This window comes from Ictidomys tridecemlineatus, chromosome 5 (genome assembly GCF_052094955.1).
Source record: "Ictidomys tridecemlineatus isolate mIctTri1 chromosome 5, mIctTri1.hap1, whole genome shotgun sequence".
Classification (NCBI taxonomy): domain Eukaryota; kingdom Metazoa; phylum Chordata; class Mammalia; order Rodentia; family Sciuridae; genus Ictidomys; species Ictidomys tridecemlineatus.
The window spans coordinates 76,037,622-76,063,827 of NC_135481.1; the positions used below are offsets into that span (position 1 = coordinate 76,037,622).

Sequence of the window (26,206 nt, forward strand, 5' to 3'; positions counted from 1 at the left end):
ATAGGCAAAGACTGTATCTTACTATATACTGCATTTTATGCAAGGTATCTCCTAAATAGTAGGCACTTAAAATAATCTGATAAATTATTTATTGTTCAAATAGGGAAAAAAGGAAAATAGTAAAAAATTTTAAACAGCATTAGCTAAGAAATGAATGTTAATCATGCATATACATATTGAACATGAATTACTGGGGGAAAGCAACCTCAAAAGCCAAACAGAAAAAATTATCTTAATTATAACCAATAACAAAAACATAGACTCTAGATTTGCTTCTTTGCTCACTATCCAAAAAATTACTAATTTTCTGAAACAAATACTTCAGTGGATAATGTCCCCCAAAATATATATATATAATATATGCATATTATACATACATTGTGTTTGTGTGTGTGTGTGTGTGTGTGTGTGTGTATTAGAGGATATAATAGAGGTTCCTTTCGTTTGGTAATTTATTCTCTTATCAATAAATTAATTTTAATACTCCACTTCTTAAAAAATTGTTTGGCTTTCTTAATGTTATACATTTTTTAAAATGCTTTTTTTGGGAGGGGGGGTTGTACATGGGTACAATATCTTTTATTTATTTATTTTTATGTGGTGCTGAGGATCAAACCCAGTGTGATCCAACCAAGTGTGATCAAACTCACACTTGCTAGGCAAGCGCTCTACCATTGAGTTACAACCCTAGACCCTATGTTAATACTTTTTTTTTTTTTTTTTTTTTTAGAATTTTTAGTATTTATTTTTTAGTTTTTGGCAGACACAACATCTTTGTATGTGGTGCTGAGGATCGAACCCGGGCCACACACACACCAGGCAAGCACGCTACCGCTTGAGCCACATCTCCAGCCCCCTATGTAATACTCTTGATTGCTACACTAGATACATATACTTTCTAACTTCAGTAAATGGTTGTGAGGTAGTTTAAGTAAAAGGATACCTGACTAATAGTAGATTGCTCAGTAATTGTTACTTAAATCTACTTATGAAATGTTGTAGCAAGGTAACTGATTAAATCATTAATAGAATATGTACCCAAATTGTTTTTCTGGTGGACTTTCTCATATACATTCACATTTGCTTAATTTCTCTACTTACTAAACAGGATATATGTAAGTGGACAGGAAAATTTTTAAATTTTTTTTTTAGTCATAGCTGGACACAACATCTTTGTTTTATTTATTTATTTTTACGTACTGAAGATCAAACCCAGCACCTCGCACATGCTAGGCAAGCACCCCACTGTTGAGCCCCTGGAAAATTTTTTAAATAGCCATGGAATAAAGTTTATCATCAGAGGTACATAGAAGAAACCCATTACCATAGTGCTCAAACCAATTGCCATAATATATTTGGATGCCATGTCTGTGTAGAATATAAAAAGAAACATAAAACCAGGAAGTTTCAGGAAAGAGATTTCAGTCTTATGAGCTAACAGACATACATTTACATTATTCTTTCATTCAGCTTCCAGTTCTTTAGTGTGTCACTATTATTTAAACACACAAAGTATTTCTTACCCACTTTATCCAAAGAAGGCATATTAAAACTTCTGAGTTCTGCTGGTCCAGATAATCTACCAGAATTAGAATAATATCTATCTTGCCTTTGTGGAGGAAGAGGTGGATCAGAATATGGTTGACCTACAAAACAGATTTTTAAAATATCTTCATTAATATAAACATAAAATCTAACTTACTTAATTTTAAAAAACTTAGAAATTTCCCCTGCTTCCAAAAATCTCTGATTCATATTATTGGTAGACAATATTAATCTTAGAAAAATTGCATTCTGATGTATGAAATGATAATGTCAATAGCTTTGTAATGTTTTGAACAACCAATAAAAAAGAAAAAAAAAGAAAAATTGCATACTATAAGCAATAACTTTGCTTTTATATTAAATACAAGTGTAATTTGCTACCTTGGATTTTGAAAGTTTCAATTATTATGTATAAAAATGTCAGTTATATCTATTTGAGTATAAAATGTACAATTTATCTTGATAGAATATATGAAAACAGAACTCAGTTAAAAATACATTTATACATAAATTCATTTAACTTCTATTATTACTATTATTATGGTAGATTAAGATGAATAAACAAACATATCAACAAAGACAGAAAATAGCTACTAGCATAGGGAGAAAAGAACAAGAAAATATAAGCATAGCAAGAAACTTGTTTTATAGTGAAACAAGTAACAATATGACACCACAGCAGAAACAGCATCAGTCGGAAATCATCAGTAGTAAAATTTTTACTAAATTTAACATTGTAAAACTCAGCATCCAACTCAAACTAAAGGGAAAGATCTCTAACTCAATAGATGAACAGAGGTTCACACTGCTAAGATTAAAGACATCTGGATAGACTCAAATTTAGACCCAGACTTTACCTAGATTCATCTACAGCCACCATCCTTTGTTCCTGGGGGTCATTTGTGATGACAAAATGGTAATTCCTGAGTCCTTATGGAACTCAACTTTCTTGAAAAAATTCTCGAGAGGTGTTGGCAATCTTTGCCAGGTATGTATATGTCCAAGTCCAAATACATGGAGAAAGTCAAAGAGGGTGAATTGTGTGACTCTCTCCTATCCTATTAGAGATATGAACAAATATCCTCAAATTGCTTTCCACAATGGTTCCAGGCAGTGGTTCAGAATGTGAACTCCGTACAATCATTATTAGATAGGTCACTCCTTGTCTGACTCAGTCACATGGGACTTTACTGAAACATTCCCCCCACACAAAGCCAAGGAAACCACCTAGCATCAACCAGAGTCAATGGAGAGAAATGAATTTAATGAGCTCCCAAGGGTTAGAGGATGTGATGGAAGATAGAAAGATCCAGATAGCCTTGAAGGCTCACTTACACTCCTTTTTAGAATCTTAGCAAAGAGCTATCTCAGTGGAGCACAATTAGCCCTGTGAAAGTAAAGGCCAGCACTAAATACAGATCTAAACTGAGTTTTCCCTTTCTACTTCAAATACAGGATTAATTAAATGTCAGATTTGTACAAGAGGATGAAATAGGGAAACCTAAAAACCTCTCAACTCTTTCTTAACCAGGTCTCAAGATAATGTATCAATATTTTGCTTCTAAAATGCATGTCAAAAAATGAGCAAACTCCAAAATTTTTGAAATTTTGTTACAAATTTACTATATTATAAATCATATGCCCATGTTTCCCTCCACTGGCAAAAATAATCTGTTCCTTAAATCTACCACAGCCTGAATGTGCTAGATACTAGCAATATAGTGTTGTCTCAATACAGTCTGTGCCCTTCTAATCTAATGATAGAAATTAGTAAATATAATGAGACTAATGTCTTAATATAGGGGATACAAATTCATTCATACACACACACACACACACACACACACACACACACACACACACTCTGGCCTAATGCTGATTAGAGAAATCAGAAATGGTGTTAAAGAAGGAATAAAACTTCCCTAAAAGGAAAGAAAAGAATGAACAAGTAAACAAGGGTACACTGGTCAAACACACCTATTCACACACACACACAAGATAAAGGTAGGTGGAAGGCATACAATAAATGAAAGACTGAAATGTAGAAAATAAGGATATAAATGGTTCATTCTTTTCATTTTGCTTTCATACCTTTGTTTTCTAAGACTTTATAAGAGAAGAGATGATTAAAGAACAGAAAAAGAAAAAGGATCAGAGAGAATAATGAATGAGGAGCAGAAATAAATACAGAGGCATGATGAAGCAATTTCTCAACCAAGAATTATACTGGAGAAACAACTATCTCATATACGTCATCCATAGCTACTCTTGACAAGTGGAGCAATCTACTAAAAATGAAAATATGAATATGCTTTACCCAGCAATTCCATTTCCTGGATAAATACACAGAACAAGTGTACAAAAAGTGCTAACCGCAGCATTGTTACCAACATTGAATCCCTGGAAACACTCTATAAATACTCATCAACAAGGATTGGTTAACTATATTGTAGATAATTTATATATACTGTGCTGATACTAAATAATTGTACTGCTATTAAAATGAAAAATTGTACTGATATTAAAATATAAGCTTTATATTAACATGTACATAATTCAAGAACATAATGTTGATAAGGAAAGTTGAAAAAATAATTTTTTTTATTATATATAGATTGAAAGTTTACACATGGGGCTGGGGATGTGGCTCAAGCGGTAGCGCGCTCGCCTGGCATTCGTGTGGCCCGGGTTCGATCCTCAGCACCACATACCAACAAAGATGTTGTGTCCGCCGAGAACTAAAAAATAAATATTAAAAATTCTCTCTCTCTCTCTCTCACTCTCTCTTTAAAAAAAAAAAAGAAAAGAAAGTTTACACATGAGCAGTTGCCTTTAAAGGAAGGACAGTAATGTGCCCAGGAAAGAAAAAGGAACAGACTGCAACCCACTTATTTATGTCTTACACATTTATACTTTTTATGATTTTTTTTGTTTTACTTCCATATTTAAACACACACATACATATTTGAAGCAAATAATAATATGTAAATCTTGGGAAGTGATAAACAGGACTGTGCTACAATATCTCACTCTGAGAACTTTGTTAAATTACCTAATCTCTCTGAGCTTTTGTTTCTTCATCAGAGCTAGAATGATCAATAAAAAGCACTTAACATGGTATCTGGCACAAAACAAGCACCCAAAAGTAACTGTGATGATAAATTGAGTTCATTGTTATGAGTGATATACAAGAATATCCTGTAATCATAATACATATTTCACTGTTGTTTGAGTTCCTCCACTTTCCCAAATGACTGCCATATATCTTTTTCTCTCTCCAAATCACTGTCAGTCCTTTCCTTTCCCATTCCCCTAATCTGATGATCTAGCCATGTCAAGAAAACTAAAGCAAGTGGACACCTCCACTTCTCCTCTACATTTGTTCTCACTTACTTGGTCTTCCTTCCTTTCACAGTGGTTAAGTGATCCACTTTCTATTTGTTTCTACAATTACCATCTGGATCCCATGCTTCTTGCTTACTACTCAAGGGTTTCACTTTTCCATCAATACCCTCTCCCATATAAACATCCATTTCCTCTATCCTGGAATATTCCTAGTAACAGATAAACATGTACTAATATTATCATCTTTAAAAAACAAAACACCTTTGTTCCAGCTATCATCTCATCTCTCTCCTTCATTCGAAGTAAAATTTTTCAGAAAGTAGTCTACATTTGTCCCCACATCCTAATCTCTCATCAACCCACTCTTCAGGAACAATGACAATTGAATCACAGTTTAATGCTACATACACATATATAGATATATGTGTGTGTATATATATATGTATACATATCTGTAACTTATCAACAAAATACCAAGCATTAAAATTCATAGAGGATCACTGTATAAGAAGATATGTGATTAAGAGATAAACTCGGGGCTGGGGATGTGGCTCAAGCGGTAGCACGCTTGCCTGGCATGCGTGCGGCCCGGGTTCGATCCTCAGCACCACGTACCAACAAAGATGTTGTGTCTGCCGAGAACTAAAAAAAATAAATAAATATTAAAAATTCTCTCTTTCTCTCTCACTCTCTCTCTCTTTAAAAAAAAAAAAGAGAGACATAAACTCCCTAAAAAAAAATAGTAGCCTCAAAATTTGTGAACAACTTTAAAATAAACATCCTCTGAGAGAATAAAAGCATAGATTAAGCATAAATTTTAGGACAGCTCATTAGGTTAATGAAGACTTCATAACCTCATCAAGGGGATGAGATTTAAGATAAAATTCAATTCCACCAAATGAATCCTATCTGAAAGAATGTTCACAATGCAGAACAATGATCTCTGCATAAAAGCCAATAAAGTAAAAATCTATGTTCCTACTTCCACAGCTGTCCAAGGTACTCTGGTCTGCCTTTGTTTCTTAACTTAAGCATTAAAAGAATCCTCATCAATTAGGCTGTATATGTCTCTTTTTTTAATATTTATTTTTTAGTTTTAGGTGGACACATATCTTTATTTTTTAATTTTTATGTGGTGCTAAGGATTGAACCTTGGCAAACGCTCCACCTGAGCCACAACCCCAGCCCCAGTACATGTCTCTTTTGTTTACCTCTTCAAGACAAAAAAACACGTTTTTAAGCATGCTAGCAAGAAGACCAGACTTAACTTATGATTATATCACCAAAGTATAGTTGCTTAGTCTCTTTTCTACCTCTACATAAAATATATAACCTAAATCAGTAAACAAGAAGCACTGACAAAAGTAACAGAAACCACATACCCACTTCCTTCTTCTCAACAATTAAAACTAAGACTGTGAAACTTCAAAAAAGTATAGAGTGGGAATGTGACATAATCCCCTTTTGTTAATGTCTCTACTTTAGGTAGCATAAGATTTGCAAAGGATTAAGATTCTTATTCTTCTCTATTACTACTCCCTCTTGGGAAGGGAAAAATCAGACCTGTTAGAAAAATATACGATGGAATCTACAAAGTGTATTTTTAAACATAATTATATAGTAAGTGAAAATACATTGTAAGAGTATTATCCCTCTGGTAGATTACATTCCTGAACTCTATTCTTCATTTCTCCCTGCAGCCTTATTCTGAAGAGAGAGAATATATTTCCTGTCCATTTGATTCTAAATTGTGATATGACCTGCTTTGGTCAATAGAATGTTAGCCGGTATGGCTCAGAGAGATGCTTTTTTTTTTTTTAATTTAAGAAAATCATTTTTATAGTACATAGGCCTTTTGTTTTTGATTTTTTGTCTGTGTTTTGTTTTGTTTTACATTTATCATGCCATGAATTCAGAGGGAATAGGTCCCAGCAGTTTAGGATCCTTTCCATTTTTTCTCATAAAACATGCACCTCTGCATGGAATAGGCTGGTGCTTCAGATGAACCCAGGTATCTTTATTCTCGGCTTCCTTCTTTTTCTGATCATTCTTCTTCACATGTTTCAGGAAGCTGTCTCAGCTCTTAGAGTGCTTAATAGGCTCAATATGCACATCAGTTCTCTTGGCAAGAATCTTCCCCTTAACTTGCTTATTCACAGTGCCAACAGCATCCTGGGTAACACTGTAGACTCTCTCAGTTTTGCCCCGTTAACATTTGTGGGGAATTTCTTTTTGAACAGTACCCATTCCCTTCATGTCGACAGAATCACACTTATGACAGATTAGCATATATGTGGCCAAAGGAACAACTCCATGCTTTCTAAAAAGCCTAGAGAACATATATCAGGTTCCTCTACTCTTTCCCTTTGTATTAGTCATTTTGGTCAATTACTGGAAGATGGTGGTTCCAGCCAAAAGCAGAGTGAAGCTTTAAAAAGTACTTGCTTGATTCTTCTTTTCTGCTCCTGTCCTCAGTCAATACAAGGATGAGAGACTCACAAAATATAATTGAATCTCTGAAGCCAAGACCAGCTCACTCTAGCCAAAAGTCAGACAACACATGTTAGCTAAGATCAGAAGAACCAAAAGAACTCAGCATTGGCTGATTTTTATTTTAAGGCATTGAGTTTCTGGATAGTTTGTTATACAACATTACTATAGAGTAGATATCTGATAAAATCCCATTTTCATTACTTAAATGTAAAAATACGTATGAACATATATGCATAATTTTATATATATATATATAAAAAGATATAAAGATTTGAAGGAAAATACATCTATCTCTGGGTAAGTGGCATTACAAATGCTGTATAATGTTGTTTTGCTTTTCTCTATTTTGTTTTTGTAACTAAGAAAACCAATAAACCAAATAGTATTAACTTACAAGATTAATTCTATTTCCTTATAATGAAAGACTACCAATTAGACCACTCTTCTTTTTAAGAACTAGATATACTAGACAAAACATGCTTTTTTAAATCTTTTAAAAATATCAAGGACTAACAAAGCAGGGAAGTATTATAAGAATGAGATTTGAAAGAATAAGAAAACTCTTGAGACCAGCCCAGCATTTAAGGCTACTTTTCAAGGAGGCATCTGCCAATTCCAACGGAAATTACTGACTTTAAGTTTATGGCCTGCAAAGGCAGGAACAGGGATGCTAGTAAATTCATTAGCTATAATCCCAAAGATTATGTCATAGAAGGATAAATCAGAAATAAAAACCATTCCTCAACTCTGAAGGATCACAATCTCTAATTGTGATCCTGAATTATTAGTACCTCTTGCTTCCAGGCTGACACAAACAAAAATCCTCCCTGGAAAACATTAATTTAAAAAAAAAAATGGTTAAGTACCAAGAAAATGGGGGTGTAGAAATGATTAGAGAGAAATAGAACATATATAGCAAAATAGGTTTAGGCTCAAATATCTATCAGAATAAATTAAAATTAAAACTAACAATATGAAGTTTATAAGAAATACAGCTTAAATAAAAGGATATAAGAAGGTTAAAAGAGAAAGATATACCACACAAACAAAAGGAAACTGGTATAGTCATATATAAATATCATATCAAAATAGGTTAATAAAATATGTAATCAAAGATATAAATGATATGAAGCACAAATAATAAATTTCATCAAACACCCCCAAACATACACATACACTTCTGTAGCCAATCTAGAAAGAATATATATTATTCCTAAATATGTATGGAATACTTACCAAATAAAGCAAGTTTCAACAAATTTCAAAGGACTTAAATTATAGATTTATGTACTTAAACCAAACTGGAAGTAAACTAGATAATAATACCAAAAGATACCCGAAAAATTACTTTTGGAAATTAATGAATGCAGTCCCTCCAGCAAAGGAAAATAACATAAGTATCCATCCATATACACATACATACATACTTATAATAAAATATGTAAAGATTTGGAAAGAAAAAATAAAACTATAATTACTCAAGACAATATCATTTTATATAGATATAAGAATAATATATAAAATCAATTATTTTATATACCAATTAAAAGAGAAAATAAAAATTTTAAAGATACAATTGTAATTACATAAAAAATATGAGATGACTAGAGATAAAGCTAACAAAACATGCACCAAATCTTCACATAGAAAATTACAAAGCACTAGGAGAAAATAAGGACCTAAATTGCTAACAGATGATTAATTCTACATTCACCAGTTTCAATTCCAGTGAATTTTTAAGAAATTGGCCTGTAGATGCTAAAATTTTTAAGGAATTGAAACCTAAAAATAGTCAAAACAATCCTGAAGAAGAACAAAAAGGTAAGACTTGTTTACCAATACCAACATTCATTCAAAGCTTTAGAAATTAAGCCCATCGCCCTGTTGTCCAATAGCTGTAATCCCATGTATGAGGGAGACAGGAAGGAGGACAGGAAGCCCAACACTAAAGTGAACAATTTATCTCAAGTTTGAGGCCACCCTGCCTCAAAAAAAAAAAAAAGGGCTGGGTATGTAGCTCAAGGTAAAGCACTACTGGGTTCAATTGAAAGAAAGAAAAAGAAGAAGAAGAAGAAGAAGAGAGGGAAGGAGGGTGGAAGGAAATAAATTAAGATGTGTGTTACTGGTAATACATAAAAGGCCAACAGAACTTAATAGAAAGCCAGAAACTCACTGACATATATACACTTGATTTCTGACAAAGATGACACTAAAGAACAGTGGAGAAAGGAGTGTTTTTTAATTAATGATGTTAATCAATTTGACATTCATATGAAGCAAAATGAAGTTTGAACCAAAAATGGTGGCACACACCTATAATCTCAGCAACTCAGGAGGCTGAAGCAGGAGGATCACAAGTTCAAAGGCAGCTTCAGCTACTTAACAAGACCCTGTGTCAAAATTAAAAAAATTAAAAGGGCTGGGAATGTGGCTCAGTAGTTTAAGTGGTCCTGGGTTCAATCCCCAGTACAAAAAAAAAAAAAAAATGAATTTTGATTCCTTTTAGATACTGTTCACACAAAATTTATTTCAGGTAGATTAGAAATCTTATAGTGATAGTACAAATATTTGGTATATACCACAGGATATTATCTTCATAACCTGGAAAGTAAAGAAAGATTTCTTTCTTTTTTTTTCTTTATGTTACTGGGAATTGAACCCAGAAGCGCTTTACCACTGAGCTACACCCCAGCCCTTTTTATGTTGGAGTGAAACAGGATCTCACTAAATTGCCAAAGCTGGCTTCAAAACTGCAATTCTTCTGCCTCAGCCTCCCAAGTAGCTGAGATTACCACACCCATCAGGAAAAATTTCTTAAGGAAAGTAACCATATTGAGAAGTGATCAGTAAACTGAACCATATTAATACCAATACTCTATTCATCAAAAAACCAATAAGAAAGTAAAAAAGCAAACCAGAATTGTCCAAGACATCTGTCATATATAAAAACTGGGGATGAAAAGAGTTCATTTCCAGAAAATAGAAAAAACAGAAAAGTCAAATGTGCATGCAACTCAAAAAGGTACAAAACAGCAATGGATGTGTAATTTGTCATTAGAGCGCTTGCCTACCATGTGTGAGGTCCTGGGTTCAATCTCCAGTACCTCAAAAAAAATAAAAAAAGTACATAACAAAAAAGAAAAAACTCAATGTCCAATAAACTTATTAAAAAGGAATGCAATTTAATTGGGAAATGCAAATTTAAATCATATTACTACTCAAGAGAAGCTAAAATTCAAAAGTCACTGTTGGCAGGAGTATAAGCTGATGATACACCAGTCCTTAGGAATACTATCTTGTATAATGTCCTAAAGGTTAACCAATAAGCATTATTCTGTGATCCAGCAAATGCTATCCTAGATCTACACTGAAATAAATGCATGCACCAAAATACACACATGAGAATGTTTCATTCATAATAATCCTAAACTGGAAATAACCTAATTGTCCTTTTTTTTTTTTTTTGGTGCCAGGGATTGAACCCAAGGGTGCTTAATCTCTGAGCCACATCCCTAGTCCTTTATTTTTATTTAGAGACAGGGTCTCACTTAAGTTGCTTAAGGCTTCATCAAATTGATGAGAGTGGCTATGAACTTTCGATCCTCTTGCCTGAGTCTCCTGAGCTGCTGGGATTATAGGTGTGTTCCACCATGACTGGAAAATACCAATCAAATAATTAATAAATTGGTACATATTCACTTAGAAAATATTATACACCAAGGAAAATAAACAAATTAGAAGAATATGCAATAATATGAATGAGTCTCAAAAAGATAATCTCATATAAAAGAAGTTAGACAGAAAATATACCATACAATTCCATTGATATGTTCAAAAAACAGACCCAAGCTATTTACAGTATTAGAAGTGAAAATAATGGTTATCTTTGGGCAGGGTAATATTTGGAAGGAAGTAGTTAATTGACAAAAGATGACTTCTACAGAACTCATAATGTATTGTTTTTCATTTTGGGTGCTGGTTACAAAAATATATCTACTTTATAAATAATTTACTGACTTGTATTTTTACATTTCCTTATATGACTATTAAGTAATGTATTATTTTACTTTATGAATAAGATTGAAAAGAATCTCTAAATTAGTCATATTATACTATAAAACAAGATAATATGCAGCAAAGAATATCAAAATCTCCTCTTTAAAAGCATGCAAGGCACTGGGTTCAATCCTCAGCACAACATAAAATAAGTAAATAAATAAAGGTATCGTGTCCATCCACAACTAAAAAAAAAAAATTTTAAAAAAGGTTCATACACAAAAGTATTCATTTTAGAGCTGTGCTAGCCAATAAAGTAGCTACTAGTCATTTAACACATGCAGTTTTTAAATTTTAATTTTCATTAATTAACATTAATTAGTGCAGATTGCACTAGGAACATTTTAAGTGCTCACTAGCCACAAGTGTCTAGTGACTACTGTATTGGATGACACAGATAACCTTCCATCTGGCTGGAAATGTAGTTTGGTGGTAAAGCACTAGCCAAGCATGTACCAGGCCCTGGGTTCTCCAGCAACACACACACAAAAGAAAACTTTCTATCACTGTCAAAAGTTCTAATAGATAGCTTTTATAGAAAAATAAGTATATTAATATTATACTCATTTTATTGTACTAACTCATTATTCACTTAAATAACCATATCTTATTTTTAAAAATATTTCTTTTACTCTCTAACCCAATATCTTGACATAAAAATGTTCAGTGGGAATTCATATATTTATATGTGTGTGTATGTGTATATATATACACACACACACATATATATATACATATAAATTGTAATTGGACACAATACCTTCATTTTATTCATTTTTTACATGTTACTAAGGATTGAACCCAACGCCTCACACGTGCTAGGCGAGTGCTCTACCGCTGAGCCACAACCCCAGCTCCACTGGGAATCCTTATAAAAATAAAAGTATAACACATAGATCCTGACATTTTATTTAGGACTTAAAACACAGTTAATATTTAAATCCTTCCACATGGGAAAGCTAATAACTCATTGTGTGCTATGTGTGTGTGTGTGTGTGTGTGTGTGTATGTTTTACTGGTGATCCAACCCAGGGTTTTTTTTATTCTAGGTAAACACTCTACCACTGAGCTATACTCCCAACTCTTTTTACTTTTTATTTTGTGACAGGTTTCACTAAGTTGCCAGAAATGGCCTTGAACTTATGATCCTCCTGACTTACCCTTCCAAGTAGCCAGGATTACAGGCATGTGCCACTATCCCAACCCCATTGTATCTTTCTATATAAAACTATGACAATAATTTTCAAACTAACTTCTAACAACCAGAGCTGTAGTAGAAAATAGTCATCTAGAAGATAGTGACATTACCTATTTAATAAATGACAGTACCTCAATTTTATTTAAAAATCAAAGACAAATGAGCCAATACATACAATTGAAATTTTGGTGGGGGGGGGGGGCGGTTACCAGGGATTAAACGCAAGGGCACTCAACCACTGAGCCACAGCCCCAGTCCTCTTTTATTTGGATACAGGTCTCACAGAGTTGCTTAGTTGCTGAGGCTGGCTTTAAACTCATGATCCTCCTGCCTCAGGCTCCCAAGCAGCTGAGAACTGCACCCAGCCAAACTGAAAATTTTTATGAAAATCATTCTTTTGTTTGGTACCGGGGATTGAACCCAGGGGTGCTTGACCACTGAGCCACATTCCCAGCCCTTTTTAAATATTTTATTTAAAAGACAGAGCCTTGCTAAGTTGCTGAGGCTGGCTTTCAACCTGCAATTCTCCTGCCTCAGCATCCTGAGCAGCTGGGATTACAGGATCCACCTGAAAATCATTCTTATGAAGTTAACCTTAGCAAAGAAAACATATAAACAATTTAAACTATTTTCTCACCAGTCCACTTTAATCTTATATAATACTCTCTCTAAATATGAAAATACATGTTTTTCTTATGGACTGAAGCACTGATCAGGTCACCCTAGTAAATTTTTATTCTAGTTTAGTATTTATAATGGACTGGTTATTTCCAGTCATAAGTGTTAAAAAATTTTAATTGAGTACTAGACGTTATGTGAATAATACTGACTTATTCATATATTTACTAAAAACATTTTTCTGCTAAAACTGTAAATAACATTTCAAATTAAATTCATTATACAAAAAATAAACTGAAAAGTGATGTACTAGTTAGTTACCTAGGCACTCCACTTATAAAAAGTAATCAAGTCATATGCCTAAGAATACTTGTGCTTTCCTATGGCATATTATATCCAATAAGGTGGTTTTTTCTTTTTAATTTTAAAATACAGATTCAGAGAAAGCTGCAATAATATGTTCTGGATATCCTTTATCCAGTTTCTTCCAATTTTTGTATCCTTCATAAATATAGGGCAATATAAGAGGAAACTAACCTTGGTACTATGCATGTATATATTTTATGCCATTAGTCACATGTAAATTTGTGAAATTACCATCACATTTGAACTGCAGAACTATTTGTCTACATGTATGTTAATGTTGATTCATGTGTTTGTATATTTTCTAAATGGTACTGACTGAAAACAGGCACTTAAAAAATAAGGTGAATGGCATAACTGCACAGAAGTGACAGAAGAATTTGAATACCTATGTTTATGAACATATTATATATTTTTTAAATCTAAAAGATATATAACTAAATACTGAGAACATGATGAGATAAGGAGAATTTTTCACTTTTCTAATTATACATCTCTGCATTGTTTAGATTTTCTAAAATAATGCATTACTTTTTTTGGTATCAGGGATTAAACCCAGGGGCACTTAACCACTAAGCCACATCCCTAGCCCCTTTTTAAATTCTGAAGTAGGGTCTCACTAAATTGTTGAGGCTGGACACAAACTTGCAATCCTCCTTCCTCAGCCTCTTGAGTTGCTGAGATTACAGGGATGTGTCACTATGTGTGGCTAGAATGTATTGCATTTTTATAAGCAACAAAAACAATAAAGACCTTCCATTTGGGGGGCAAAGCAGCTTTCTGTAACGTAAACAATAATCTCCTATTGTTCTGTTTAGAAATTTTTTTTTCCTAAAATATATCATGGTTTTTCCTAAAACAGAAAACACACAGTCCTCTCTTTATTCCTACTGGCTCCACCACATACTAGCTGCCTTTCAAACATAATAATAACCTTTTTTTTTACATACCTGGTGGAGGAATCATCATCCTACGATCCTGTTCCCATGGAGGTGACAAGGACCCAGTATCAGAAGGTGCTCTATGAGGATCAGTTAACCTATCATAGCTTGATTCTCCCCTTTCATTGCTAAACTGATGGTCCAGAGGATTCTCTGGGCCTCTTGAGCCTAATTAAAGGAAAAAAGCATACAAATCTGTTTTATCTTAAAAATGGCATAAGACTTATCAATAAATAAAATTAAGATACTCTAAAAGGTGAATACAGATTCTAATTAAGTTTCTATAAGATACATTTATTTATTTATTTAATATTTATTTTTTAGTTTTTGGCGGACACAACATCTTTGTTTTTTTTGTATGTGGTGCTGAGGATTGAACCCGGGACGCACGCATGCCAGGCGAGCGCGCTACCACTTGAGCCACATCCCCAGCCCCAGGATACATTTAAACTATAATTCTATCCTATCCTCATTTCTAAGACAAGATAAAAATAAATCTTTGCCATATGGATAAACAAACATTTGCCTATAAAATTCATTTTTAATTGTAATCATCATCATTGTTTTATCCTTAACAATCAGTTTTTAAATCACAAATACTGAGTTTCAAATAAGGAAACAGAAAATAAATTTCTATACTAGACATAATAAGATGATTATAAATAAGAAATCTTAATACTGAAAATGAGCAAGATTCTTTCCAGTCGTCTTAGTGGCAATATACTTATTTCAATAATTTTGCCACTACTCAAAGTATTTTTTGGAATAACTCCTTTAGAAATGTACAGTACTCAGATTAACTTAAGAGCCATGCAAAAAAAAAACGGAATCTCAATTTGTAGTAGCATGACTTTCTACTTTTGCCTAAAAACAATTTTAATGAGCCTGATTACAACCTTTACAACCACCAGATAAATACAGCCATAAATGGCTTTTAAGTAATTTCTAAATATCAAATTCCCAGTCACAAAAAAGAGAACTCACAATCTCTGACAGAAATCTAAAACAAATTACAGCATTTATGGAATAAATTCTTTAATAAACAAGATAGTATTCACTTAGATAAGAAAATCCAGCACATTGATACTTTTATAAAGGGAGGAATAATTTTAGAGTTCCTGTTCCATGGTCACAGAAAGAACAGTACCTTAATTAAAATCCCACACTCAATTAAGAAGAAAAAGACATCCAATAAAAAAATTAATATCTTGTTTATCTGTCATTGAGGGAGCAAGTAGGTCTTCTCAAAATATATTTTCCAGAACATAAAAGCTTATTATGCTCAAGAAACAGCTTTTAAAAGTCTGTTTTAAATAGAAATCTAACTAAAATACTTCTCCCATTTCAGTGACTTCCTTGAGAGGTCAAAATTAATTTGACCTCTTCTTAGTAACTTGTAAAAGAAATCAGTAGAAAAATCATTTTTTAACAAATAATGATCTTTTTAAAAAAAAACTTCCATCTATTCTCTTTTATAGGCTCAGATCAACAGACTTTGTCAGGAGGGCAAATATCATTTTTCTTATGGTTGTATTAAATTCCCCGAATCTGTCCTCCTATTTTGTTCATTCTTCTAATTAGTTCATTAGAAGTCTAGAAAAGCCGAAAATGTTTTCAAGAGTCAGATATCCTGAGTTCATCATCTAGATCAAAGCACAAAAATTTAAAAGAGATATTCAACAACAAATTCCATTACTATGTGTAATTACAATGCACTAATAAAGAATATTATGGGGAAATAAAAAGAAATTCAAAGACTTTCTCCTTATTGCTTACTACCAGACCACAACTGATCACTAGGTAAAAATTACAAATCTGAAAATGTCAGAAGTTAAAAGTTTTTCTTTTATTATTATTAAAACCAAAAACTATATATAATTTACTACAAAAAGAAATTATTTTCCTATATTCAATCTTATTTAAACATACATCTCATCCAAACTTTCAAATGTGAAAATATAATAAAAGGGAGGATGCTCTCTTTCATTCCTTGGTGACTCACAGAAACTTTCAGTCCAAAGCATTCTTTTAAAACCTGCTGATAACTTACCAAGAACTTCTTTAGCTTTTTAAACAAAAAGTAATAAAACACCTTTGCAAACAATGTAAACACATTGTATCTTGAAAGCAATTAAATAGGAGAAGAAGGTAAAAACAGAAGAGGAAAAAAAATTAAAGGTAAATTTTATTCTCATTTGATATATGAAACTGACTACAAGCAATCCTTGACTTATACAATTTCAACTTCCAGTAATTCACATTTTCAATTTAACCAATTATACCCTATTTCTAGGGTACTGTTTTTCAGACTTCTAGCTGCTACCCATTTGTGGTGTGTGAAGTTAATCAGCATTTTTTTTTTAATGAAATAGAATGAAACTGAATAGAAAATATCACAAATCATCAAAACTGTAATGGTAAGTATAATTTCATATAACTGGTTTGTGTGTAGTATGACATGATAGAAAATGTATTTCTTAATATAAGTCAAATTTTTTTAAAAATGGGGTAAGGGAACACTGACTTAGGATAATAAGCCCCAAGCTTATAGCAGACCTATGAGTTTCAAAATTATATCCCTTCTTGGAGTGCTCAATGCAGAGCCCCCTGGGGTTCTCTGTATACTTCCTTTTCCCTAGGAATTTCCAGCTCAACACAAGCAAAGGCTCTTTCCAAGGTGAACCCAAACCGTGAACCCAATCTGCAAGGGCCTGGGAGGTAGAAAGGAGCAGCTCTAAGTGGAGCAAAGAGAAGATATAAGTACGAATGCCAAAGAGAGACTATCTCACAATCAAAAAGGAGAAAGTGATTTTCTTCATATTCTTTGAAAGCAATTCCTAAGAAAGAGTTCCAAAAATATTTAGAATAATGGCAGCTTCAACAGGGAAGTATACAGAGTTCCTGAGACTGTTTAGATGAGTAATATCAATTTGAATGTATGAACTTTGATACAGAGGATTTAGTCTGGTGTTTTTAAATGTAGTCTCATTATATCATGTTCCTACCTCAGATTCAGACTGTTAAAATCACTCAGAGAAAAGGTCGGAACATTTCACTAGTGAAAAATGTCATCAGCTCTCATAAAACAAAGATGTAGGACTAAACACCTAAGACTTTCAATTTTAAAATAAATAAGGCTCAATATTTTTGAATTTGGGCAAAAATCAAGGAAAAACTTTAAAGCAACTTGACAAAGTGGAGAAAATTTGGTGAGAGAGCAAAAAAGGAAATCTCCAGGCATACAAGTTTTCAAAGACAGTAGGGCCTTTGAAACACCAGGGTGACACTGATAATGTAAATGCAGAAATACCAATTGTTACACTTAGGCTTAAGGTAACCACAGAAATTCTCAAGAACAAGTAAGGGGTGGTGGGGTGGGGGGCAACAAAGTAGACCACCTGGGTTGGTCTCAACAAATAATTTAGGTCTATATAAGGTTTCCTTCAAAACTCTGCCTAAAAGAGCACGACTGAATTCTTCACTTTGAGGGAAAAAAAAAGGGTTCTTCCTTTTTCTACAATAAAAAGATAATGATAATAAAGTTTAAAAAAAAAAACTTAAAAATCCTACATTCAATAATGTTTCACCAAAATATAATTTTATGCTAGGTTATTCTGTTATTATATTTTATGCAATCTTTAAAAAGTTTTATATTATGTAATATAACATACAGTTAAAATATGATTGCAAAAATGTGTGCATCATGTCATTGATCAAAATGTAATCTCGTACAGGTTAAGTATACTTTATTGAAAATAGTCAAGACCAAATGTTTCTGGTTTTGAAGTTTTTTAAAAATTAGGGTACCTCCAGGCACTTTATTGATTGCACACTTAAAAATCTAAAAGCAGAAATGATCCAAAATCCAAAAATTTTTGAGCACCATGCCTAAAACGTTCTGGATTTCAGAGCATTTTGGATTTTACAACCTCTGCAACCTTATTTCTAAAGAAAATATATTAAAAATTAGATGTTGTAGAGATCTTCCCCCCAAAAAAGCAACCCTCAGTAAGTGCAAGGAATGCTCGTATTTTTCAAATGTGTATTTCACAGATCATTTTAAAAGTAAGTTGAGATGAAAAAATAAAGGAAGGAAGAAATATAGAGTAATAAAAATGTTTAAACAAGATACCTCTTCCTCCTCCCCCTGGAAGCAAAGGTGAGAGTCTGAGTGGACCCTCCAACAAAGTTGGAGGAGAGAGAAAAGCTCTCGTTTCGGATGAAGGTCGACCCAATGGTGAGGCACCATATGGGGAATGCTCTGGAATAATTAAAACAACATATTTAAATTCATAGCTTCAGTTAGCTACACTATAAAGTTAGATTGCCATATCAACCATTACCATCAGGTTCTCCTATTGCAAACTTAAGTTTAATCCATTGCCTTTGGTTTTGCTAAAATTAAATATGAAGGACTGTTGGTTTTAGGACTGAATTAAATATGAAGTCTGTTGGTTTTATTTTGTTTTGTTTTTGCAGTGCTGGGATGAAACCTGGGGCCTTATGTGTGCTAAATAGAAGATCTACCACTAAGCTACATCCCCAGCCCTGAATTCTCATGTTTTTACAGACATTTCAGTCAATAAAAATATCATCCTATAAGTGATTAATACACTTAAATAATCATACAGTTTAAGCAAAGGATACTGGTGATATTTTGGAATTATAGGAAGATTTGGGAGACATTAAGTTTTTTGGTTTGGTTTAATTTTTCATTTAGCAATAATCTTGCTTGGATAAACCTCATTGGGTACAATACCAACACTGTGCAAAGCAGTTTTGTTTTGGTATTATTGCAATATGTTTCCAGATAATTCAGCTGCAGCTGAGGGTTACAACATGGTAGCATTCACGTTAAATTAGGGCCACATAGGCTATGTTGGGTCATAAAATGTTGAATAAAGCTCAGATTCTGAAATGTAGAAAACTTATAAAACACTCTGAAGCATCAGAAATTATTTCTGATTCTGACCAGTAAAAATCAGGTTATGTACAGTATTCATCAAATAGGTCACTTTCTCTACAATCCATGTAACCAACAGCATTAACATTTTATAAACAACCACTCTCAAGTAATGGTTATGCTTCCAGAGGTCAAAAATCAACATCAAAAAAGAAACAAATATCACCAAAAATAACATTTTTTTAAAAGCAGGGTAAATTCTATAAGGTGCAGCTATTATAATACTCAAACCAGTCACAACAACAACAACAAAAAAAAAAAAAAAATCAAAGCATTATTTACCCTCCCTGAGACTTCTACACTGGATTTAGACAAAAAATTCCTTCTATAAAGTTCCCCCACAACTGTTACTACTTTAAATTTTTAATAGTCTGATATTTTTAAAATGTAGAAATAGACTTTCACTTTAATTAAAGATGACTCTCAAAAGTGATTTTTTATAATTTCCCAAAGATTATTAAAATGAGATTCTATCTATAAAGATTGGTTTATTTTCACTGTAACAGGAGCTTAATTAAACTAAAATTATTTTGAAAAATTTAAACGATTTGAAATAGTTTGTTATCATTGAGTATGCTAATTCAATGATGAATGAATGGACAGAAATAGTAAATACATCTTACAAAGAATTGGGGATAATTAAATTAATCAAAACTAAGATTAAGTTTTCCCCACTTTTTAATTTAATACTTTTAAAAAATTAAAAAACAAACATTTTTATTCTCATTTCTATAATTCAAGAAAATTTCTAAGTACAGTTAACATGTAAACAGTCACTATGTTATTCTACTGAAGTACTTCTAATTCATTCATTCGCCCAAAAAATAGTTAGTGAGTACCTTAATAATACCAAGCTCTTGGCTTTTCAAAGAATTCACAGTACTAAAAATATTTTATCTTACAAAATTCTACTAAGAAAGGGACGTAGAAATAATCTTCATTACTACTAGCAAAACAAAACCTAGAAGTGTGGAGTTCATAAGAGAATATAGAATAGAATCTGGCTCTAAAATCTAAAATATTTATAAATAATAGTAGTAATTTATGCTATTACAAACTATATATGCAATATATATGTAATCTATATATATATTATGTATTTTAAATGAGGGGTTAAAAAAAAAGGACTACCTCTGCCAAATGCTGTATTTGGAACATCAAGTGCATAAGGATCTTTTTCTAAAAGTTCAAATTTAAACTCTGTTTCAGTTAATCTGTAAATAAAGAACAAACATCTCTAAGTTAAGATGGCCAAGAGAAGCACCCACATTTCAAAAAAATGCCACTAACAAATAAAGCTACTCTTACATCTCCATATCTGTATAGAGGAATAGGTCCTCAAAAATTATTCTGACCAAAACACCTTTCTCTCTCTCTCAATACTTATTTTAGGGTAACCAGTTTCTTGTTGCCTAAGGATAGTGATGCTTTGTTAATGTTTGGAATTGTTCCATTTTTTTCCTCAAAACTAAACTTCAATGAAAAGTGTATACAGAATCCAAATTTTTCAAATGGAAAACCCCCAAGGTCAATAAGTTCATCATTTTAACTAATATAACTGAGGGTAGGAGTTTAAATGATTTGAGTTTAAATTAAGAAAATGCAGGATTAAAACCCAGCATTACTGGCTCTTCGTTATATATGCTTTCCATGGTAATGTAACTCATGATTTCAATATAACATAAAACTAGAAATCCCATTAACCCTTCTCACTCTTTTATACTTCAACTTTTTATCTTAAAGATCTAATATTTTAAAGAAATCTTATTTCTAGTTTTTAACCATCAGAACTGAAATAAAATATTTAATTCTTTGGCTTTAATTTCTGAGAGTTGAAAATATGAGTAAGAAGACTGAAACTAATATTCAACAGTGTCAATAGTATAGTCTGGCAAGAAATTAGAACACTCTAAGAAGACTGATACCAGCCTCAGAGAAAAGCATTTACTCTTCCCTCTGCTACATACTTTTATTCTCCCCTTCATTTTATTATTATACAATAATGTCACCTAATACAATGAAACCAGGAGACAAAAGAGACAACAAACACTTATTCTCTCTACTTAACCATAAAGAAATGCTGATACTATCAACATTACAATGTCAGAGATTCACCTTTTTCTTTTCTTCCCTTTTTACCTCACTCCACATATTCTGGTTTACCAAAAAAAACAAAAAACAAAAAACAAATTTTTAAGTTACACTTAGAATCTATAAACAGTTTTCCCCAAGTACTGCTTCAATGACCTTACTAAAACAAGCATTTCAAACAATAACAAACAAACAAACAAGCAAACAAGCAAACAAAAACTAGTTACACCTAATAAAATTAATAGATATTCCATTACAGGATATGCTGAATCCATTGCAAGTTTTCTTATTTTTCCTTTAAAAAGTATTAATTAATAAAATAACTAACAATAAAAATAATAACTAATTTTAAGTTTTTAAAGTGTTCCCACCAAAATACTTACTTTTGTCTGTTGTGAGCATTTTCTTTCTTTAAATCATTAAGGTTTCTTTCAGCTGCCCGAGCTGCCAACTTAAAGAAGTTAATACATATTAAAAATACATTAATACAAACTTCATGAAAGAATAGCATAAGTATCACAATAATGGCATAGAAATATCTCAATCTCTTAAACAAGTATCCATTTCAATAAACTCAAGGTAAAACATCTTAAATTTAGGGAATTATTTAAAAAGGGAATGTGTTTCATGTAAGCAGAAGACATGAACCTAAGGCAGGAGTTTAATTGTGTACTTGCTAATAAGTGTAACTACCTATATGTGAAATCATGGATTAGCATTATTTGGTGATGTAAATATCCAAATTACAGGGTAAGAATCATATAAACACACAAAAGCTTAGGGCAAAGGCAATGGAGACACAGGGTCACTAGGCATGGCAGCATTGTCTATCGAATAAGACAAGCATCTCTGAGGAAAAAAAATTACTGTGATTCAGTGAACTACAAAGATCTAAAATAGTTTCATAGCATGACAGTTCAGGTCTTTTTTTTAAATGGCTGAATATAATCAATGCACACTGCACATCTGTTAAGCATTGTACAGATGGCATTCTTCTAAGTCTTTTACATTTGTTTAATGATTTTTAACTTACTAAGAGGTTAAAAATCAAATATATAAATAACAGAGTTTATGATAAATATCAAGAACATGCAGTGTTCTCAAATAAATGTGGACAAACGCTAAACATGTATAGTATACTGCATGTTTCTCCATCATTCTGTGGACTCTGAAAATTATTTTTTTTTATTTGTTTTAATTAGTTACACATGACAGTACAATGACCTTGACATATCATACATTTGAATCAGATGGGATATAATTTCTCATTTTTCTGAGTATACAGGTTGTAGAATCACATTCGTCATGCAGTCTCATATACACACACAGTAATAATAATATCTGTTTCATTCTACTACCCTTCCTATCTCCCCATCCCCTCCCCTCCCCTCCCATCACTTCTCTCTACCTAATCTAGGGTAACGCTATTTTTTTTTCCTCACATCTTTTTTTTTTTACTTTTTTTTATTATTAGTTGTTCAAAACATTATAAAGCTCTTGACATATCATATTTTATACATTTGATTCAAGCGGATTATGAACTCCCATTTTTACCCCGTATACATATTGCAGATTCACATCAGTTACACATCCACTTTTTTACATACTGCCATACTAGTGTATGTTGTATTCTGCTGCCTTTCCTAACCTCTACTATCCCACCTCCCCTCCCATCTTCTCTCTCTACCCCATCTAGCCAATCCCTAAACAACAAATGCCAAATGTCATCTTTGATATAAGGAGAGCAACTAAGAACAGAGCAGGGAGGAAGAGCATGAGAAGAAGATCACCATTAAACAGGGACCAGAGCGGGGAGGGAAAGGGAGAGAGAAGGGAAATTGCATGGTAAAGGAAGGAGACCCTCATTGTTATACAAAATTACATATAAGAGGAAGTGACTCTGAAAATTAGATTAAACAATTTCGGAACACTGAACTGACGGTTGGACTGATCATACAAAGGTAGAGAAATTAACAGTCTATAACAATAATTATTTATAGGTAAAGGGAACAATGCTGTCAAATTTTCTTTCACTTAAAATTGTGAACTACACATTAGAACTCACTTTAACTGGCCAAAGAATAAATTCTGTAAATTTTTTAAAAAATATAGCCTAAAGGGGCTGGGGATGTGGCTCAAGCGGTAGCGCGCTCGCCTGGTATGCGTGCGACCCGGGTTCGATCCTCAGCACCACATACCAACAAAGATGTTGTGTCTGCCGAGAACTGAAAAATAAATATTAAAAATTCTCTCTCTCTCTCTCTCTCTCCTCTCTCACTCTTTAATAAAAAAAAAAATATATAGCCTAAATATATTTTATCACTATCAAAAAAGATTCCACATGTAATTTTTTCCAATTAAGTAATTATATAATCAAATTTGTACTAACAATATTACACCAATGGCAATTTTAGTAAAAGTATACCAATTAAGTTAACTATTAACAATGAAGAACCAAAATTACTTATAAATGTTTTTAAGACAATATGACATATCATTAAAAAAATATTTTTTTTTTGGCAATACTGGGAATTAAACCCAGAGGTACACTCTATCACTAAGCCACATCCTCAGCTTTATTTATTTATTTTAGAGACAGGGTCTTGCTAAATTACCTATTTTTCATAATATATCTTTATGTGGATAGCTTATTTCTTAAGAGTTTTTGTGTCTTGTACTTAAAAACTAATATATTAAGAGCGGGACATGGGTGGTACATGCTTATAATCCAAATAACTTGGAGACTAAGGCAGAAGGATAGAAAGTTTGAGGTTGACCTGGGCAACTTAGTGAGACACTTTCTTAAAATAAAAAATAAAAATGGCTGAGAACGTAGAGCAATGGCAGAGTGCTCTTGGACTCAAACTCCAGTAGTGGATGTGGGATTTGGGGGGGGGGGGGGAGATAGCAAATGATTACAAACTTTTGGAAAGCTTATAGCTTCAAAGATTAGGTAAAAGTGTTTCGTGAATGATAAGACATTGATTTAAAACGCTATATTCAAATACTGAATACTTATAATATACAAAGCATTCTATTAGGTACAGCTATCTTAGAAAAAGAAACAATCCCTGACTTATGGAGTTTAACTCTTCTGGTATAAACAAATATAAATGACTACAGCAAATAATAACAAGATACCTGACACAGGACATACAAAAACAAAGAACTACCTGAGATCAAAGGAAAAACAGATTAAATCAAACAGGATGAAGCAAAGAAGTGCTTAGTGAAGAAAGTAATATCTGAAATGATAATCATAAAAAGTAGAAAAAAACTAAAGGTTCATTAAATGACAAAGGTTTTATAAATTATGAAACATTCATAAAAATATATCAATGACATTAAGAAAGCAATTTATAAACAGTAAGATATAATAGGGTTTCTTAATTTCTTCTTTCTTTTTTTAATTCATGCTTTTATGTTTAAATGCATTAAAAGAACAGATAAATGAAAGCAATATTAATTATTACTTCCTTGTACCTCTCCATATGGTCTAAACTTTTAACATAATTTTACAAATGGTGAAATTCATAGAAAATGATTTTTTTAAATACTATATTTTCACTTAATTTAAATGAGTAGTATGTCATCTGAAAGGAATTTGACAAAAGAGCCTTAAGGAAATTTAAAACTTACCCAATTATCATGTGCTTTTTTCTCATGGGAAATAATCTGAAAAAGAAAGTCATTAAAATATTGACAACTTTTTTCTTAAATAAAAACCATTCAGATCTTCCACTATGATTTAGTGCACAACTCAAAATACCTCAGCATCTCAGAAAAGTAAGCAAGCAACATTTTTAAAACAAATTTTTAGGTAAACATGACCTAATCTAGCATACTTTTTAAAATTTATTTGTATTGGTGTATTATGATTACACATAACAATGGACTTCATTATGCCATATTTATACATGCACATAACATAATTTGCTCAATCTCCTTCCCCAGTACCTTCCATTTTCCTCCCCTTCTCTCTCCCCCATCTAATTGCTCTATTCCACTGATCTTCCTTCTATGGTTTTCATTATTATTATTATTAATTAGTGCATCATCATTATATACATATATGATATATTTATATGTATACACAGGATTCATTGTGAAATATATCATACTTTTAAAATGAAAACCAAATAGCAAATATCTCTTTATGTAATAATTAACTATAAGAGTTTCCAGTTAACAGACAACTAATCTGTCTGAATTTGAGAGCCCAAAGCTGATAGATTCTTATTTATGCAACATTCCCAAAGAAGCAGAAAACTTTAAATAAGATTTTTTATCTTAGAATCTTTAGCTCCCTGGAAATGTTCCACAGCTACACACAATACCTCAAGGGAGGTATGCAACTGGCCAAGTAATTATATTCCTGTATCAATTCAAACAAATCAGAATGATTTTAATTATATAAACACAAACACATGCACAGAGACACATATAGACACATATTATTACATACATACATACATACATACATACATACATACATACATACCTGCCCCTGATAAGAATGAATGGTTCTCTCCAATTCTTCCTCAAGATCTTTGGCTCTCTTTCTACAAGAAACAAATAATTATTTTACTACAG

General features: G+C 32.2%; 1 protein-coding gene and 1 pseudogene across 13 annotated transcripts in view; both read right to left on the reverse strand.

The window, feature by feature from the left end:
- Mia2 (MIA SH3 domain ER export factor 2) overlaps nucleotides 1–26,206 on the reverse strand; it is a 166,234-nt gene that overhangs the window by 66,526 nt on the left and 73,502 nt on the right. For 9 of the 13 annotated variants that reach the window (XM_040275088.2, XM_040275086.2, XM_021724721.3 and 6 more), the window contains 7 exons: nucleotides 26,115–26,175; nucleotides 25,253–25,288; nucleotides 21,997–22,064; nucleotides 20,654–20,736; nucleotides 18,692–18,820; nucleotides 14,569–14,727; nucleotides 1,524–1,646 (listed from right to left, as the gene is read on the reverse strand). In XM_040275088.2, coding sequence (XP_040131022.2) covers nucleotides 1,524–1,646; nucleotides 14,569–14,727; nucleotides 18,692–18,820; nucleotides 20,654–20,736; nucleotides 21,997–22,064; nucleotides 25,253–25,288; nucleotides 26,115–26,175 — 659 coding nt within the window. The remainder of the gene's footprint in view (nucleotides 1–1,523; nucleotides 1,647–14,568; nucleotides 14,728–18,691; nucleotides 18,821–20,653; nucleotides 20,737–21,996; nucleotides 22,065–25,252; nucleotides 25,289–26,114; nucleotides 26,176–26,206) is intronic. The other 4 variants (XM_040275089.2, XM_040275087.2, XM_040275093.2 and 1 more) reach the window with 1 other exon arrangement.
- LOC144377834 (large ribosomal subunit protein eL21 pseudogene) lies at nucleotides 1,606–8,767 on the reverse strand (annotated as a pseudogene).